General features: G+C 49.7%; 1 protein-coding gene across 1 annotated transcript in view; it reads left to right on the forward strand.

Moving 5' to 3' along the window:
* Window positions 1-19885, forward strand: part of ADISSP (adipose secreted signaling protein) — a 113366-nt gene extending 93481 nt beyond the window's left edge. The window contains exons 5-6 of the mRNA XM_082262142.1: window positions 10145-10267; window positions 19609-19885. Coding sequence (XP_082118268.1) covers window positions 10145-10267; window positions 19609-19709 — 224 coding nt within the window. The 3' untranslated portion in view covers window positions 19710-19885. The remainder of the gene's footprint in view (window positions 1-10144; window positions 10268-19608) is intronic.
* The last annotated feature ends 214 nt before the right edge of the window (window positions 19886-20099 follow it).

Raw genomic sequence — 20099 nt, forward strand, 5'->3', positions numbered from 1 at the left:
ATATATATATATATATAATATTTATTTATTTTTTTCAAAATTGTAGGTCTTTTTTTTTTTTTTTTTGTTTTGTTTATAGCGCAAAAAATTAAAAATGCAGAGGTGATCAAATACAGATGATCCCCGGGTTACAAACAAGATAGGGACTGTAGGTTTGTTAAGTCGAATTTGTAAGTTGGTACAGAGGTACATTTTTTAAGTTTAGCTCCAGCCAAAAGAATAGTTTTTACGTTTTTTGGATATTATAGGGAAGAGTAACACCCCTGTAATGTTTGTTTTGCTGTCTGTGCCCCTGTTCAGAAGATTTCACCTCACTTTCTGTCCCTATGACAACCGGATTTTGAAAATTTTGGGTTGTTGTGGTAACAAGGATTAGTGATAAAGCTTCAGTGGAGACCCCTTTTTCCCATAAGAACTCTTCCAGGAGTGAATTTCCCTTCCTAGGGGATTTTTCTTTACTTCCTGTTGTCTCCCTCTGTAAGTAGGAGTCGTTTGTAAGTCGAATGTTTGTAACCCGGGGACCGCCTGAACAACCAAAAAAAAAAAGGACATCAATTGTATTTGGGTACAATGTCGCATGTATTTGGGTACAATGTCGCATGACCGCGCAATTGTCCATTAAAGTAACGCAAAAAATGGTCTGGTCATTTAAGGGGGGGGGGGGGTAAACCTTCCAGGGCTGAGGTGGTTAATATAGTATAGAGCAGTGATGGCAAACCTTGACATCCCAGATGTTTTGGAACTACATTTCCCATGATGCTCATGCACTCTGCAGTGTAGTTGAGCATCATGGGAAATGTGGTTCCAAAACATCTGGGGTGCCAAGGTTCTCCATCACTGGTATAGAGTGAATCAGGAAAATACTGTGTTATGGTCACTAGATGGGAGTTTTTATTTCCTATGATTATCAGCATCACCCACTCGCCATAATGCAATATTTTTCTGATTCGTTCTATCCTTTATGAATGAATAACGTTCAACCTGGAGATAAAACAGCCTAATAGCATTTTGATTTTTCCTCCATGTACTTGGTGTCAGAGGATGAATAGCTCTGCAAAATTTTTAATTGCACACCTTCATATTACTGTAGTGTGTAGAGGGGGTGCAGGGGAAGATGATGGTTAGAATTGTTTTTACTAAGTGACAGTTTGTTTTTTTTTTTTTTTTTTTGTTTTTTAGTTTTGTTACAATCCGTCTTTACGTTACACATTAGATGCCACATACATGGAGATAGATTCTTCTATTAGGAGTGACTCACACCACTCTCTCCTCTTCTAATAAGCAAAGTACACCCTAATGGCCTCCATTATTTTGGGCAGTCACAGTCATCCATTTACCCAGATAGCAGAGGCAGGAAAATTGGTTTAAGATTTGCAAACTCATTACGTGAGTGAAGGGCTGGCAGCGAAACGCGGTGTAATTGAATTCAATTGGAAGCAAATTTTCCAACTCGGGAGGGCGTCTGGAAATGGCGCTCGATGTCTGTTCATGGCTCTGTAGGTCCAGCTCTGGTTCTGTCCATGGCAGAGTACTGGACTCTGATTTCTTGGAGGGATTGGGGACACTATGCTGTTGATTTTCTAAAATTGGAGAGTACAAAATCTGGGGTGCAGCTCTGCATAGAAACCAATCCGCTTCCAGGTTTTATTGGCAAAGCTTAATTGGGCAAGCTGAAGTTGGCTACCATGCAGAGCTGCACCGGATTTTGCCCCCTCCAGCCAATCGGTTCTCTTATCAGTAAGTAGCATGCTGATAGGAGGAGAGTAGAAGGATGGGCTCATTCGTTGGGTTTTCCTTTTACTGTCCAGTCACAGGTTAGGGGGCGGACCCATTGGGAAAACAAGTGTGTAGGCATTACAACCTTCCCATATAGGGTATGGGGTTGATGATGCTGACTGACATTCAACTCATAATACATCTTTTAATTCCTAGGACATCTTGTGACGAAAAAGATGTTCTGAGAGGAACCGCACTGAATTGTAGGCTTTTTATAATATTCTAATTGTCTGCACCTGCTGTGCCTATTATGGGGGTCCCATCCTTTCCTGCATTGAGTGCCTGGGGTTGTACACCTGCTGTGCCCATTATGAGAGACGCCCACCATTCCTGCACTGAAGTTCTCCAGGTTTCCATCCTGCTTTGGCCATCCCTGTGATGAGTTCTCAAATCTGTAAACTTGCTGTGCCCATTATGGGGGTCCCCACCTTTCCTACATTGAGTGCCTGGGATTGTACACCTGCTGTGCCCATTAGGGATTCCCACCTTTCCTGCATTTAGTTCCCGGGATTGTACACTTGCTGTGCCCATTATGAGGGTTCCCACCTTTCCTGAATTGAGTGCCAGGGATTGTACACCAGCTGTGCCCATTATGGGGGTCCCAAACATTACTGCATTGCGTGCCTGGGATTGTACTCCTGCTGTGCCCATTATGCGGCATATTCACCTTTCCTGCATTGAGTGCCAGGGATTGTACATCTGCTGTGCCCATTATGGGGGTCCCAAACTTTACTGCATTGCGTGCCCGGGATAGTACACTTGCTGTGCCCATTATTGGGGTTCCCCACCTTTCCTGCATTTAGTTCCCGGGATGGTACACTTGCTGTGCCCATTATTAGGGGTCCCAAACTTTCCTGCATTGAGTGCCTGGGATTGTACACCTGCTGTGCCCATTAGGGATTCCCACCTTTCCTGCATCTAGTTCCCGGGATTGTACACTTGCTGTGCCCATTATTAGGGGTCCCCACCTTTTCTGCATTGCATGCCCGGGATTGTACACTTGCTGTGCCCATTATTAGGGGTCCCCACCTTTTCTGCATTGCATGCCCGGGATTGTACACTTGCTGTGCCCATTATTAGGGTTCCCCACCTTTTCTGCATTGAGTGCCCGGGATTGTACACTTTCTGTGCCCATTATGGGGGTCCCAAACTTTCCTGCATTGAGTTCAGATCAGGAAGGGGGGCCATGGCAGGAGCCACCACCAGGTGTACAGCGCATCCCCCCCCCCCCCAATCTCGCCTGTACAACACCCTGACCCAGCCCCAGGAGGTAGCCAGTCCACCATACAATCCCAGTATAGATGGAGGGGGGAGGGGGGAATAGAGGACCCACATGACCTTTAGACTCAGGGAGGGTGCCTAACGTGAAGGAGGGGAACTCGGGTGACCCGCGTCCACCCCAAAAACCCCCCAGGGGGAGAGGGAGGGACAGCTACTCACCATAGCAGGAACCAGGCGAGCACCGCTGCAGACAAAACCTCCTCGCTGATCTGTCTTGCCTGGGCCTTAGGGATCCCTCATGGGAGCCTAATGGGGCTGCCATTTTGTTGTAGCCTGTTTGCTGTATAGGCTGGCGGCCATGTTTGTGTAGCCGCGGTGGCCATTTTTTATTCCGGCATTTAAATAACTGTGGAGCCTTCTGAGCTGTGGGAGCCCCTCCTTATGCCTGGTGCTGACTCCTGGACACTGCACATGGAGTGCTTTGGTCCTGATGCTGTGGGGATTGCCTGGTGGGTTGGTGAGTCTGGTAGGGTCTTCTCCCTCTTTCTGCTGCTGGATCGTGGGGTGCTCTGTTGCTGGTGACCAGGTGGTTTTACCAGCGTGGTGGGGTTGTCCTTTGGTGTCTTTTTACACTTTAGCGGGGTACCCTTATTCCTCATGGAGTCCTTGGAGCATATTTACCCACCTGACCCCCTCTCAGAGCCGGGTCCTCAGATAGTGCAGATGATTCCTCCACTCCTGTAGCCGCGCACGAAAAGGCGCTGGTGGACGCACTGATTGTGTCTGTGCTTGAGACTTTAATAATGGAGGATGCAGCTGAAGCTGCGGCGGAGGCACCGGTTCTCTTTGGCACTCATAAGCCGTCTAGATCAGTGAAGAGGTTTCCGTTTCCTGCTTTTTGGCAGATTTGTCACAAAAGATTGGGAACACCCTTTGTGGTCCCTAAACGATTCGTTATGAGGTACCCTTTGATGAGTCCCTCCTTAAGAAGTGGACTGTTCCACCGGTGCTGGATTCCCTGGATTCCAGGTTGAACAGTGGCGGCCTGTGTATAGGGGGTGCAGGGACCAATCATCATTCAGAACATCCTGACCCTGCTGACGCCGCAATGGGGGTGGTGCCGGTGCGTGCGTCAGTCACGCACCATCACCGCCCGATCTCCTTCCCGCCGGATGGCCCGGACCGGTGTAGCGCGGCGATCTGCCACTGCCAGAGACCTGTGCCATGCCTATACCATCACCTGTGCCAGGCCTGTGCAATGCCTGTACCATGACCTCAAAGTCACGCAATATTTTACCACAAAGCAATACCTATTACATTTTTCTTTTTGCGCCCCCCCCCCAAATTTTGAGCACCAGCCGCCACTGAGGTTGAATAAGGCAACCATGATTCTGGTAGAAGAATCACCAGCTTTTAAGGATCCAGCCGACAGAAAGGTGGAGACTGTGGCCCACAGTATGTTCACTGTGGCTGCCTCGGCACTCCGGTCTTCATCATTGCCCTGGTATCACAAACTGAGTGGGCTAAGCTTTTACGGCATGACCTGGAGGGTGAGCAGCTTCCCCCCTGCCTTTGCTGAGCTGGTGGACCAGTTTGTCTGTAGTTTATCTGTAATGCCTCTTTGGATGCGGCTCCCCTGCTTCCTAGACTGTCTGTTTCGACAGTGGTCCTTAGGCGTGTTTTGTGGCCTAAATGTTGGTCTGCGGAGCAGACCTCTAAAAAGCCTTAACTGATCTCCCTTTTTAAGGGGATCGCCTGTTTGGAGCTACCCTAGATGACATCCTTAAGAGTCTCACAGAAGGGGGAAGAGCACCTTTCTTTTGCAGGCTAGTAAGGCTAAGGAACCTCGTCACAGGCATGGCCTGTCCATCTCGGCTCACAGGAAGTTTTTTTCATCCCTCAGGGTCGGCTGACAAGGGTTCAAGGCCTCTTTGGGAGGATCCAAGCAACCTTTGGTCTGCCAAGTCAAAAGCGGGTTTCTTCAGACCCGCAGACCAGGCTCCTTCTGCATGAAGGTAGTCCCTCGCCCGTGCCTGGGCTGCGGGGGATGTCTTTGCTGGTTTCCGGACCCGTGGACTTACCTGGTGGATCCACGAAGTGATACGACCCGGCTACAAGATCGAGTTTCGGTCTTACCCTTCGGAAAGGTTCTTTCCTACCAATGTGCATCTATCCCTGGACAGATTGCAAGCCCTCTTTGGTTGGGGCGGTGCAAGCCCTCTTTGGTTGGGGCGGTGCAAGCCCTCTTTGGTTGGGGCGGTGCAAGCCCTCTTTGGGGAGGTGCAAACCCTTTTTGGGGCGGTGCAAGACCTATTGCTTCAATGGGTGATTGAACGTTTTCAGGGTTTTTATTCAAACCTGTTCACGGTCCCAAAGAAAGAAGGCAAGGTGCCTCCAATTCTGGATCTCAAGGCTCTGAACTGCTTTGTGCGGGTACAGAAGTTCAGAATTGAGTCTATTCCCACGGTGGTGACATCCCTGCATCGGTGGATTTCCTTCCCTCTATCGACATCAAGGATGCTTGCTTAAACATTCCAATATGTGTCTGTCACCAACGATTCCTCCACGTTGCAGTGGGAGAGGAGCAATATCAGTTTGTGATGTTACCCCTTTGGTCTCGCCTCTGCTCCTCGGGTCTTCACAAAGGTGTTGGCCCTGTTGTCAGCATTGTTAGGTCAGGGAGGGATCGCAGTGCTGGGCTACCTGGATGACCATCTCTTGCGAGCAGAGTCTCCTACTGCTCTGATGGACAATGTGGACATCACTATACACACTCTGAGGGAGTTTGGCTGGCTTCTGGATTATCAGAAGTCTACTCTGGTTCCTTCCAGAAAACTGCCCTATCTCGGAGTGGAGGGAGATGCTTTCTTGCTAGAGTGGAGGGAGATGCTTGCTTGCTTGCTAGAGTGGAGGGAGATGCTTGCTTGCTTGCTAGATTGGAGGGAGATGCTTGCTTGCTTGCTTGCTTGCTAGATTGGAGGGAGATGCTTGCTAGATTAGAGGGAGATGCTTGCTTGCTAGATTGGAGGGAGATGCTTGCTTGCTTGCTTGCTAGATTAGAGGGAGATGCTTGCTTGCTTGCTTGCTTGCTTGCTAGATTGGAGGGAGATGCTTGCTCGCTAGAGTGGAGGGGGATGCTTGCGTGCTTGCTAGAGTGGAGGGGGATGCTTGCGTGCTTGCTAGAGTGGAGGGGGATGCTTGCTTACTTGCTAGAGTGGAGGGAGATGCTTGCTTGCTAGAGTGGAGGGAGATGCTTGCTTGCTAGAGTGGAGGGAGATGCTTGCTTGCTAGAGTGGAGGGAGATGCTTGCTTGCTAGAGTGGAGGGAGATGCTTGCTTGCTTGCTTGCTAGCTAGATTGGAGGGAGATGCTTGCTAGATTAGAGGGAGATGCTTGCTTGCTTGCTTGCTTGCTAGATTAGAGGGAGATGCTTGCTTGCTTGCTAGATTAGAGGGAGATGCTTGCTTGCTAGATTGGAGGGGGATGCTTGCGTGCTAGAGTGGAGGGGGTGCTTGCTTGCTAGAGTGGAGGGGGTGCTTGCTTGCTTGCTAGCTAGAGTGGAGCGAGATGCTTGCTTGCTAGCTAGAGTGCGAGTTGTCTCTGTGTATGGAGTGAAATGAGTGCGCGTTGGGTAATCAATTGGAAGGATTTCCCACATCGTCTCGCCGCTCTCACACGGTTCCCCTGATTACCTAGAATTGTGCATTTCGCATGGTTATTCCAATTACGTTAATTAATTATGATGAATAAAACATTGGCGTAGGGATGCTGTCGTGTTCCCGGCCCATCTGTCGGCGCCCTCACAGTGATGTCGTAGGCGGTTATGATTCCGGTTTTTCTCTTAAACGGTAATCTGCTTATCAGGAACCTCATCTAGCCCTTTCCTTCCCAGCCTGACTGCCCCCTGCTTTGCCCCTTTTAATTCATTAGATTTCAGGTCTTTCAGTTATCTCGGCGTCACATGTTGAACATGTAAAGGACTGTCTGCATGCCAGTGCAGCCTTCTTAGGAATGGCCACTCCTCCAGACTGACACCCATTTTGTAAGGCATATTTGCATATCTCCTCCTACTACTTGCAGCAGGGTGGAGGGTTCTTTAGAGATGTACTGAGGCCTGGTGCTGAGTTGTGTTCAGGAAACTATGCACAGCCCCCCCCCCCGCTGGCTCCTCCCACCAGCCATGATCTGCTTGCTTTGCATAGAGAAGAACAGAGATCCAGTGATAAAGTATGTAATAAAAACCAAATGGGCTTTATTAAAAAAAAAAAAAAAAAAATAAAATAAAACATTGATATGGGGGGATGGGGGGGAATGGTGGAAAACATAAGCAGAATAAAGAGCCCTCAGTCCTAATGTAAGCAGTGGGCTGGCTCTTGGGAGGAGTTCTGCAAATATCAAAATGCCTTGATGGTGCGGGTGTCAGTCTTGAAGAGTGGGCGTTCCTAGGCATACTGGCACTTTAAGTGGCATCAAAGTCGCTCTCCATGAACAGAACTGTCATACTTTCCTAAAAACAAAAAAAAAGTCAAACACATGTTCAAAAACTTATAGTGCCAGAAAAATGCATTGACCACAGCCTGCATAGGTGTGAACCGAGCCTGAATGCCTTGATAACCTTAAGCAGGCTCCAGCCATGTTTTGTCCCGGTAATTCTGAATGATTCCTCTGCACACCGCTGTGTTTGTCCCGGTGACACCTTGTGTGGTGTGGTGTCACCAGGACAATGTGTGTGGTGTGGTGTCACCAGGACAATGTGTGTGATGTGGTGTCACCGGGACAATGTGTGTGATGTGGTGTCACCGGGACAATGTGTGCGATGTGGTGTCACCAGGACAATGTGTGTGATGTGGTGTCACCAGGACAATGTGTGTGATGTGGTGTCACCGGGACAATGTGTGTGATGTGGTGTCACCGGGACAATGTGTGTGATGTGGTGTCACCGGGACAATGTGTGTGATGTGGTGTCACCGGGACAATGTGTGTGATGTGGTGTCACCAGGACAATGTGTGTGATGTGTCACCAGGACAATGTGTGTGATGTGGTGTCCCCAGGACAATGTGTGTGGTGTGGTGTCACCAGGACAATGTGTGTGGTGTGGTGTCACCGGGACAATGTGTGTGATGTGGTGTCACTGGGACAATGTGTGTGATGTGGTGTCACCGGGACAATGTGTGTGATGTGGTGTCACCAGGACAATGTGTGCGATGTGGTGTCACCAGGACAATGTGTGCGATGTGGTGTCACCAGGACAATGTGTGTGATGTGTCCCCAGGACAATGTGTGTGATGTGTCCCCAGGACAATGTGTGAGATGTGGTGTCCCCAGGACAAGGTGTGTGATGTGGTGTCCCCAGGACAATGTGTGTGATGTGGTGTCCCCAGGACAATGTGTGTGATGTGGTGTCCCCAGGACAATGTGTGTGATGTGGTGTCCCCAGGACAAGGTGTGTGATGTGGTGTCACCAGGACAAGGTGTGTGATGTGGTGTCACCAGGACAAGGTGTGTGATGTGGTGTCACCAGGACAAGGTGTGTGATGTGGTGTCACCAGGACAAGGTGTGTGCTGTGGTGTCACCAGGACAAGGTGTGTGTGATGTGGTGTCACCAGGACAATGTGTGTGATGTGGTGTCACCAGGACAATGTGTGTGATGTGGTGTCCCCAGGACAATGTGTGTGGTGTGGTGTCACCAGGACAATGTGTGTGGTGTGGTGTCACCGGGACAATGTGTGTGATGTGGTGTCACTGGGACAATGTGTGTGATGTGGTGTCACCGGGACAATGTGTGTGATGTGGTGTCACCAGGACAATGTGTGCGATGTGGTGTCACCAGGACAATGTGTGCGATGTGGTGTCACCAGGACAATGTGTGTGATGTGTCCCCAGGACAATGTGTGTGATGTGTCCCCAGGACAATGTGTGTGATGTGGTGTCCCCAGGACAAGGTGTGTGATGTGGTGTCCCCAGGACAATGTGTGTGATGTGGTGTCCCCAGGACAATGTGTGTGATGTGGTGTCCCCAGGACAATGTGTGTGATGTGGTGTCCCCAGGACAAGGTGTGTGATGTGGTGTCACCAGGACAAGGTGTGTGATGTGGTGTCACCAGGACAAGGTGTGTGATGTGGTGTCACCAGGACAAGGTGTGTGCTGTGGTGTCACCAGGACAATGCGTGTGATGTGGTGTCACCAGGACAATGCGTGTGATGTGGTGTCACCAGTACAGTGTGTGTGATGTGGTGTCACCAGTACAGTGTGTGTGATGTGGTGTCACCAGTACAGTGTGTGTGATGTGGTGTCACTAGGACAGTGTGGTGTTTGGATGGAGACCCTGTACTCGCAGTGCTGTCTTTGATTTGGTACAGGGAATACATGGAATACATGATGCTGCCTGATCTAGGCTGTGTATACAGAAGGGGACGATGAGCCGCCGGCGGTGATAGAGAACCATAAAAGGGCCCCCGGTGTGTTCCTCTAATTGCCTTTTCCTAATCACTGAGCCGCCTCGCTGTAATTCTTCTTCCTGGGACATCTCCTGTGGCTGCGCTTCCATTCTGATTTATTTTATATCATTTTCTGTTGCTTCTATTAAAGATGCCGTTCAGTGGAAATTGTTTTGGAAATCCCGGCCCTGCCTTTACTCTGCTTCCACTGAACACTCTCAGCTTCTCACTGTGTGCATTAGAAGCTGCAGCAATTCAAATAGAGCCCCGCCTCATTTCCTGGCCGGAGGATGTCCGGCATCATCTAGCCCTTTCCTTCTTAGCATTACTGGCCCGCCCCTTTCATCTTGAAACGTGTGATCTGTGTAATTCTTCCAGATCTGTGCAGTAATCCACTGTAATAAAGACCAGTCAGTGCTGCTTTCTCGCCTTGTGCAGGGTGGTCTTATCTCTGCCCCCCTCCTGCAGCTTTCTGTAGTGGGTGGAGCCTGCTGGGCCCCTCCCACCGCTCTGCTCTCTGCACAGGCTATTTAAAAAGGTAATATCTGGGCTTGCAAAGACATTTTGGTGCATGCAAAGTGGATTTCTGTCTCTTGTGCTTACTGAGGAATATATTTCAGTGAAAGTTTTTAAGCCCAGAGCTTGGCTTTTAAATTTTTTTTTTTTTAATGGGAAGCCATATCTTATGTCTTGTGTCTTTCCCTGCAGGGCACAGCATTAAATGTGAGTACACGGCACATAAAGAGGGAGTCGTAAAGGAGGAGATGATCCTGACCAGTGAGACTGATGACAAAACCTTCCTCAAGGTGGCGGTACAGGCTCGAGTATTGGGTAAGGGTGATACCGGTGTCATATTCATAACAATAAGTATTAATAAAATGCGATATTCGTATTAGGGATTGACCGATTATCAGCAAAGCCGATATATCAAGGGCCATTATGCACTTTCAACGATATATCAGAATCGGCCCCGTAGGTTACCAATATTGCCGATATTTCGGGAAAGTGCTGTACCGGAGTGATGCCTGCAGCTAGAGGCATCACCCCGGTACCGGCGTCCATAGCTGACGGTCGGCTGTCTTGTAATGACAAGCGATGGGGCTGAGAAGCCACTTGGCTGTCATTACAAGGAGTGGAAGGGGATGTGTGTGTGTTCCCCCCCCCCCCCCCTTCTGCTAACCAGAACAGCATAACTAAAGTCCCCTTTATCCAGTGCCCAGCAGGGAGGAACATGCTAATCTAAAGGGTTTCCAGAGATGTGTTCTTTTACTCAGGCTCATTATGTTGGCAGTGCATTGAAATATGTGACTGTATAGGGAGATATTGATAGCAGAATGACTTCTAGACACCGGCATAAAAGAAATGAATGCAGATGGGGGATTCCTGGAGTGATTTTAAGGTCGTCTTCCCCCGTATTGTCCGGTACTTAGGCTACATTCACACCTGAGCGTAGCGTTTTCGTGCGTTTTTACCGCTATTTTGCCGCGATTTTTACTGCGATTTTACCGCGATTTACAGGCGTTTTTACAGGCGTTTTTTGTGCAGGCGTTTTTAGATTGAATAGAAACCAATGGAAAACGCCTGTAATCTGCTCAAAAAGAAGCTCATGTACTTTTTTGAGCGTTGGGCGTTTTGCTTACAGCGTCAAAACGCTCAGGTGTGAACAGGGGCCATTGAAATGAATAGGAATTGTCTTGTTGGGTGTTTTGAGAGCTGATCCTAGAGCAGAAAAACTCCCCAAAACGCCTACATGTGAACGGGGCCTTAAGCTTTTGCCAGTCTGGTTTTCCTGGTATATGCTAGTCTCTTCTTGTCAACTTCCAGCTGCTTGCAGAAGTGAAAGAATACATTGCATGGCTCCCTTTAGGTGTGCATGTTGTTGCAGGGAGGGAGCTGGCCGTTACATGGAGTAGACTATAGCGATGTGCATATCAGTTGATTTTTACCATAGGTATACCTGCTTCAAGAAAAGTGATCAAGCGTCTAACCAGAACAGCATAACTAAAGTCCCCTTTATCCAGTGCCCAGCAGGGAGGAACATGCTCATCTAAAGGGTTTCCAGAGATGTGTTCTTTTACTCAGGCTCATTATGTTATCAGTGCATCTAAATATGTGACTGTATAGGGAGATATTGATAGCAGAAAGACTTGTAAACACCGGCATAAAATAAATGAATGCAGATGGGGGATTTCTGGAGTGATTTGAAGGTCCTCTTCCCCCGTATTGTCCTGTACTTAAGCTTTTGCCAGCCTGGTTGTCCTGGAATATGCCAGTCTCTTCTTGTCCACTTCCAGCTGCTTGCAGTAGTGAAAAAATACATTGCCTGGCTCCCTTTTAGGTGTGCATGTTGTTTCAGGGAGGGAGCTGGCCGCTACGTGGAGTAGACCAGGGGTCTTCGAACTATGGCCCTCCAGTTGTTCATGAACTACAATTCCCATCATGCCTAGTCATGTCTGTGAATGTCAGAGTTTTACAATGTGTCGTGGGATGTGTAGTTCCACAACAGCTGTAGGGCCATAGTTTCAGGATCACTGGAGTAGACTTTAGTGATCAGCAATATCAGTTGATTGATACTATGTGTATACATGCTTCAAGAACAGTGATCAAGCATCTAACCAGAACAGCATAACTAAAGTCCCCTTTATCCAGCGCCCAGCAGGGAGGAACATGCTCATCTAAAGGGATCCCAGAGATGTGTTCTTTTACTCAGGCTCATTATGTTGTCAGTGCATGGAAATATGTGACTGTATAGGGAGATATTGATAGCAGAATGACTTCTAGACACAGGCATAAAGGAAATTAATGCAGATGGGGGGTTTCTGGATTGATTCGAAGGTGTTCTTCCCCCTATTGTCCTGTACTGAAGCTTTTTGCCAGTCTGGTTGTCCTGGAATATGCCAGTCTCTTCTTGTCCTGGTTTCCCCACTGTCGGAGTTGTCTCTTGGTCAGTCTTTGCCATGGCTCCCCTCCCAGACCAGATAAAAGCTCATAGCAGCCGCTCCATCAGAAAGATTGGATAAGAGTCAATGCGGGAAATTGATGTTATCCGAATTTAGATGCCATTACCTCTCCATTATGCAGGGACGTGTCTGTGATTCCAGCCTCCAGCAGTGTCCCAATGCAGTTATACGTACATAACAGCACGCTGGAATTATCATCTGTCCATTTATCACAAACATCATTATGTAATTATATTTTGCCTCTCTGAATCTTCAATAATGTCAGTTCAGGACTATTTTTGTATGTGTAACAAAAAAAAGCCACACACATTCCCATTTCAGGTAATAAAACCTACAGCCGACTCCTATGGCTGATCCCAAATGTAGACTTAACATACGGAAGTAAAAATAACTTGCATAAGTCTATGAAAAACCCTAAAGTCTACTTTCTGTGATAAATAAAAGCCAACTGATTAATCTACACATGTTGAAGTGGTACAGAGGCTGGCGGTGGTTCCCTAAGGGGGAAACCGGTAGCTGGTGGTCGTTCCTGAGGGGGGTAAATGGGGGCTGGCGGTGGTTCCCGAGGAGGGTAAATGGAGGCTGGCGGTGGTTCCGGAGGGGGGTAAATGGGGGGCTGGCGGTGGTTCCTGAGGGGGGAGAAATGGAGGCTGGCGGTGGTTCCCGAGGGGGGAGAAATGGAGGCTGGCGGTGGTTCCCGAGGGGGGGAAATGGAGGCTGGCGGTGGTTCCCGAGGGGGGGAAATGGAGGCTGGCGGTGGTTCCCGAGGGGGGGGGGGAAATGGAGGCTGGCGGTGGTTCCCGAGGGGGGAAAATGGAGGCTGGCGGTGGTTCCCGAGGGGGGGAAATGGAGGCTGGCGGTGGTTCCCGAGGAGGGGAAATGGAGGCTGGCGGTGGATCCCGAGGGGGGGAATTGGAGGCTGGCGGTGGTTCCCGAGGGGGGGAAATGGAGGCTGGCGGTGGGTCCTATGGAAAGCTTAAAGTCTACTTTCTGTGGTTAATAAAAGCCAACTGAATAATCTACACCTGTTGGTGGAGATCCTGATCCATTGGATCCAATAATCCATTGTTACGAGACCCTTCTTCTTACTGAAAGCCAATTTGGGAAGAAATAAGTCTGGTGGTGGTGGGTCCTTAAGGGGAAGAGAAGGTGGTGGGTCCTGAGTGGGAATGGAGGGTTTTGGTAGGTTCTGAGGGGCAGGGTGGACAGCAGTGGGTCTTTGAAGTGGTACAGAGGCTGGCAGAGATGCCCAAATGGAAAAACAGAGGCTCATGTTGGGTCCTTTGGGAAGCCTAAAGTCTACTTTCTGTGGTTCATAAAAGCCAACTGATTAATCTACATACGTTCTAGGGTTGGTGGAGATCATGATCCATTGGATCCAATAATCCCTTGTTACGAGACCCTTCTTCTTATTGAAAGCCAATTTGGGAAGAAATGAGTCTGGTGGTGGTGGGTCCTGAAGAGGAAGAGAAGGTGGTGGTGGTGGGTCCCAAGTGGGAATGGAGGGTTTTGGTAGGTTCTGAGGGGCAGGGTGGACGGCAGTGGGTCTTTGAAGTGGTACAGAGGCTGGCGGAGGTTCCCAAATGGGAAAACGGAGGCTCATGTTGGGTCCTTTGGGAAGCCTAAAGTCTACTTTCTGTGGTTCATAAAAGCCAACTGATTAATCTACATACGTTCTAGGGTTGGTGGAGATCATGATCCAATAATCCATTGTTACGAGACCCTTCGTCTTACTGAAAGCCAATTTGAGAAGAAAGAAGTTTGGTGGTGGTGGGTCCTGAAGGGGAAGAGAAGGTGGTGGGTCCTGAGCGGGAATGGAGGGTTTTGGTAGGTTCTGAGGGGCAGGGAGGATGGCAGTGGATCCCTTTAGTGGTACAGACGCTGGCGATGGTGAAAACCGAGGCTAGTGTTGGGTCCTTTGGGAAACCTAAAGTCTATTTTCTGTGGTTAATAAAACAACTGATTAATCTACACACGTTTCTAGGGTTGTTGGAGATCATGATCCATTGGATGCCATAATCCATTGTTAGAAGACTCCTTACCAAAAGCCAATTCGGGAAGATATAAGTCTGGTGGTGGTGGGCCCTGAAGGGGAAGAGAAGGCCCCGAGTGGGAGGACGGAGGGTGGCGGCTGGCCCCGAGTGGGAGGACGGAGGGTGGCGGCTGGCCCCGAGTGGGAGGACGGAGGGTGGCGGCTGGCCCCGAGTGGGAGGACGGAGGGTGGCGGCTGGCCCCGAGTGGGAGGACGGAGGGTGGCGGGCTGGCCCCGAGTGGGAGGACGGAGGGTGGCGGGCTGGCCCCGAGATGGAGGACGGAAGGTGGCGGGCTGGCCCCGAGATGGAGGACGGAAGGTGGCGGGCTGGCCCCGAGATGGAGGACGGAAGGTGGCGGGCTGGCCCCGAGATGGAGGACGGAAGGTGGCGGGCTGGCCCCGAGATGGAGGACGGAAGGTGGCGGGCTGGCCCCGAGATGGAGGACGGAAGGTGGCGGGCTGGCCCCGAGATGGAGGACGGAAGGTGGCGGGCTGGCCCCGAGATGGAGGACGGAAGGTGGCGGGCTGGCCCCGAGATGGAGGACGGAAGGTGGCGGGCTGGCCCCGAGATGGAGGACGGAAGGTGGCGGGCTGGCCCCGAGATGGAGGACGGAAGGTGGCGGGCTGGCCCCGAGATGGAGGACGGAAGGTGGCGGGCTGGCCCCGAGATGGAGGACGGAAGGTGGCGGGCTGGCCCCGAGATGGGAGGACGGAAGGTGGCGGGCTGGCCCCGAGATGGGAGGACGGAAGGTGGCGGGCTGGCCCCGAGATGGGAGGACGGAAGGTGGCGGGCTGGCCCCGAGATGGGAGGACGGAAGGTGGCGGGCTGGCCCCGAGATGGGAGGACGGAAGGTGGCGGGCTGGCCCCGAGATGGGAGGACGGAAGGTGGCGGGCTGGCCCCGAGATGGGAGGACGGAAGGTGGCGGGCTGGCCCCGAGATGGGAGGACGGAAGGTGGCGGGCTGGCCCCGAGTGGGAGGGTGGCGGGCTGGCCCCGAGTGGGAGGATGGAGGGTGGCAGGCTGGCCCCAAGTGTGGGGACGGAGGGCGGCGGGCTGGCCCCGAGTGGGGGCAGGGAGGGTGCCGACTCCCGAGGGGCTGGACAAGGCAATGGTGGTGGGTCCTGAGCGGTTGGGCATGGCAATGGCAGCAGGCCCTGAGGGGCATGGGGAGCGGTGGGTCACGAGGGGGACTATGTGTGCTAAAATGGCCACTTGCAGTCTCCATGTGACAGGGTAATAAGGCAGAAGCACAGTTGTCACCATGTAACAGGAAGTGCCCGAACAAGGACCTTCAGAGGAGGATCACTACATATTTTAACGAAAGCTGCAGTTTTAAAAGCATTTTAAAATATCTTTTGAAAAGAATCTGGTAAAGTTTGTATGAAATTGTAGGGATTGGGTTTTCATCTACCTTCACTGTACAATGTAATCCAATATGTGGCTGCTCCAAATGACTGTACTTTGGACTCTATCATCATTTATTTTTCCATAGTCTCGTAGAAAAAAAAAACCTCATCAAGCTCACTTAGTATCAATTTTGGAGACGTTAATGATGGTAGGACCTTCATGTATTATTACTACAGACGTGTTAATGATTCTGTACAGTCCAACCGATAAATCCTTTCAGCTTGGATGGGGACCAAGAAACGCAGAAATTTCCTGTTATTCTCCTGGTAATGAAGCTATTAGGAAATCTAATGTTGATTTTCATGTTTTTAAAGTGGACCTTGCACTTCACACAAGGTGCGTGTATTCAATGTGGACCCCTTCCTTAAAGTGACACTAAACTTTGGTTTAAAGAAAAAGGGAAAAAATCTATTCTGTATTCTTAATTCTATCAGAGGGTGGCTACATTTGTTCTCCATGGTCCCACTGTATGTAGAAACACAGCCAATCTCTCTTACTTGCTCCCCTTTTAATCGCAGATGCAACAGCCAAAGGTGGACACATGCTGCAGCTGCGATGCTCTGTGGCAGTAATTATACCTCCTGTTGCTTTTGGCAGGTATAGCGCCTGCTGGGCGCAACCTATTCAAGTGGATAGGGCTGCTCTGCAAGGCACCTATTAGTCTCCCAGTCTTGGGTGGCCGCCCATTGGTCTGCCAGACTTGGGTGGCCGCCCATTGGTCTGCCAGACTTGGGTGGCCGCCCATTGGTCTGCCAGACTTGGGTGGCCGCCCATTGGTCTGCCAGACTTGGGTGGCCGCCCATTGGTCTCCCAGTCTTGGGTGGCCGCCCATTGGTCTCCCAGTCTTGGGTGGCCGCCCATTGGTCTCCCAGTCTTGGGTGGCCGCCCATTGGTCTCCCAGTCTTGGGTGGCCGCCCATTGGTCTACCAGTCTTGGGTGGCCGCCCATTGGTCTCCCAGTCTTGGGTGGCGGCCCATTGGTCTCCCAGGCTTGGGTGGCGGCCCATTGGTCTCCCAGGCTTGGGTGGCGGCCCATTGGTCTCCCAGGCTTGGGTGGCGGCCCATTGGTCTCCCAGGCTTGGGTGGGGCCCGTGGCTCTCCCAGGCTTGGGTGGCGGCCCATTGGTCTCCCAGGCTTGGGTGGGGCCCGTGGCTCTCCCAGGCTTGGGTGGCGGCCCCTGTTAAAAAAAATTAACATTGATTTTGATGGATGCAAATAGTTTTACAATATTGTTTTAGGTTGACAGGAATAAGAAAAAAATGTCAAAAGGTTAATTAATGTATAACCAGAATGGGAGGGGTATATGGGAGGGGAACTTCATTCTGAGTGCGCAAGAAACTTTCCAGGCTTCAGCCATGCTTGACATCCAAACATTGTGTGTGCAGTGTGTGGTTACCCCCAGACTTTCCTAAACTTACCACAACATGTGATATCCAGTCTCTCAGTGCAGCCCAAAGATTTTGCATGTGATCCAAAACCTACAAAAATTGAAACCTCTAGCTGATCTGTTCAAAGGCTTACTCCACTTTCGTGGGGAAAAATTGCAAATAACAAAAATATAGTGTATACTTTTGCTAGTCATATTGGAATTGAATGTTATTAAAAAATACCTTTTCCTTTGCTGCTCTGTAATTTGCAATATGGCAACTTTGGGTGTTCTGTAGACAGATGGTGTACAGAACTCCCCCAAGATATGCAATTTCCTGCTTGTGTGATTGGCTCATGGATTTTCCCAGAAGTCTGCATGAAGATACAAATTCGCTTTTGGGCTTCCCCTGCAATAAAAATTTAATTTTTTTGGTGAGATACAAAGGGGAAATTACATCTAAAGGGATGCAGAGCCTGTCCCTTTTTTCATTAGTGCCCTGCAGGTGCAGCAGCTGATCATTACATAACCACTCCCATATAGGTTCACTTTCCACACTGACAAAGACAAACAAACCGCTATTTCTTAAGAATCACAAAAGGTAGGAATCTGCAAAAACAGGTGTTTAAATTCTTGCCTTGCGATGTGCATTGATTGCCCAATGGGGAAAGTTTTTTTTTTTTTCCATAACAAAAGTGGAGTTGCTGTACTCAGATTACCCTATGAGCACCTGGGTATGGTGGTTAACCACTTAAGCCCCGGAAGATTTTACCCCCATTCCGACCAGGGGGTATTTTGCGATTCGGCACTGCGTGAATTTAACGCACAATTGCGCGGTCGTGCGACGCTGTACCTAAACGAATTTGACGTCCTTTTTTTCCCACAAACAGAGCTTTCTTTTGGTGGTATTTGATCACCTGTGCGATTTTTTGATCACGCGCTATAAACAAAAAAAGAGCGTCAATTTTGCAAAAATAGCAATATTTTTCACATTTTTTTATATGAAATTCCCCCCAAAAAAAATGTAAAAATCAAAATTTTTAAAAATTTTCGGCCAATTTGTTTTATGCTACCTATGTTTGGTAAAAAAAATCGCAAAAAGCGTATTTTGATTGGTTTGCGCAAAAGTTATCGCGTTTACTAACAAAGGGAAAGATTTTTGTCATTTTTGTTGTTTTTTTTTTTTTTAACGCGTAATGGCGGCGATCTGCGATTTTTTTTTTTTGCGGTACTGCGACATTGTGGCGGACAGATCGGACCCTTGACTGACATTTTTGACACTTTTGGGGTTACCAGTGACATTTCTACAGTAATCAGTGCTATACATATGCACTGTTACTGTAAAAATACACTGGTAGTGAAGGGGTTAACTTTATTTGGAAGGGAGGGGCTGTGTGTGTCCCTAGGGGCGTGGTTTCTACTGTGATTGGCTGTGGCTCTAGCTGTAAGGACACTGATCAACGGATCTACATACCAGATCCGTTTTATCAGTGTCTTTGCAGCGAGGAGAATGACAGGCAGTTTGTTTACACAAGCTGCCTGACATTCTCCCTCTCCCCCGCCGATCGCCGAGTGGCCGGCGGACATCGGGTCCGCTGGTCACACGCGCGGGGGGGTCCGTGACCACGCGGGAGCGGGAGCGCGCCTCCGGGGGCGCGCGCTCGCTCCCTAGACCCTCACAAGCAAGCAACGTAGCCCTACGTTAGTTTGCCTGTGAGGGGCTGACCGCCGACGTAGATAGTCGTGCGGCGGTCGGCAAGTGGTTAATTAGTCACAAATTATTTCCAGGCCATTCAGTCCTGGCAGCAAGTGAAATCTTCAAGAAACATGCAAAGTATAACCTAAAGCGGTTTGTGAAAGTCTTGTGTTTTTTTTGTTTTTTTTTTGTTAAAAATAATAAACTTGCTATACTTCCTCTGTGCAGTGGTTTTGCACAGAGTGGCCCAGATTCTCCTCTTCCCGGGTCCCTCTTCGACTTTCCTGGCCCCTCCCTTCTGTTTAGTACCACCACAGCAAGCAGCTTGCTATGGGGACACCTAAGCCAAGCCATAGCTCTCTGTGTCTATTCAGACGCAAAGCTGCGGCCTGACCCCGCCCCCCTTTTCTCCTCATTGGCTGACTGACTTTGACAGCGGCCGGAGCCAATGGCGCCACGCTGCTGTCTCAGCCAATTAGGAGGGGAGTCCCAGGCAGCTAAGACACCCCTGTCTTTGCTGGATCTAGATGGACCTCAGGTATCAAGTATAAGGGGGGCTGCTACACACAGAAGGCTTTTTATCTTAATGCATAGAATGCATTCTAATGCCGGGACTTGGGCTTTTATGCCATTTTTTTTATACTATGAAATCATAGGAGATGGGAGTGCATTTGCAGCGTAACAAATAACATTTTTATTTTATTCTTGCAGACCGCCATCATGGTACTCCCATGCTGCTGGAAGGCGTCAGATGTATTGGAGCGGAGCCAGAGTACGATTCCGAGCAGAGTGATTGGCATGGATTTGACTGAGTCGCTGATGGACTTTCTTCTCTTTTATTGTGCTGCTCTGCTTCTAAAAACAACCAAACTTCTAAAATAGCCATGAGAATAGTAGGGATTAGATGGGGAGCCTTTTCCTCCGATGGGTTTGTTACAGAATGTCCGTGGCAGGAGAATTTGCTCACTCTGGACTGGCAGAAGAAGGTGAATGGGTTACGTACAGGGATCTGGCATGTAAACTGTGGCTTTTTATACCCCCGACACTGTAGGTGTGTGTGGCTGGACAGCCAATTGGCTTCTCCTTTTTATAGATCCTGGTTAGAGTAGGAAAAGGAAAAGCCGATTGGTTGTGAGACATGAAGCCCACACAGTACCACACCAGACACTTTATATACAAGGCCTAAGTGTTGGCCCTCCAGA

This window comes from Pelophylax lessonae (assembly GCF_965119305.1).
Source record: "Pelophylax lessonae genome assembly, chromosome: 1".
Lineage (NCBI taxonomy): Eukaryota > Metazoa > Chordata > Amphibia > Anura > Ranidae > Pelophylax > Pelophylax lessonae.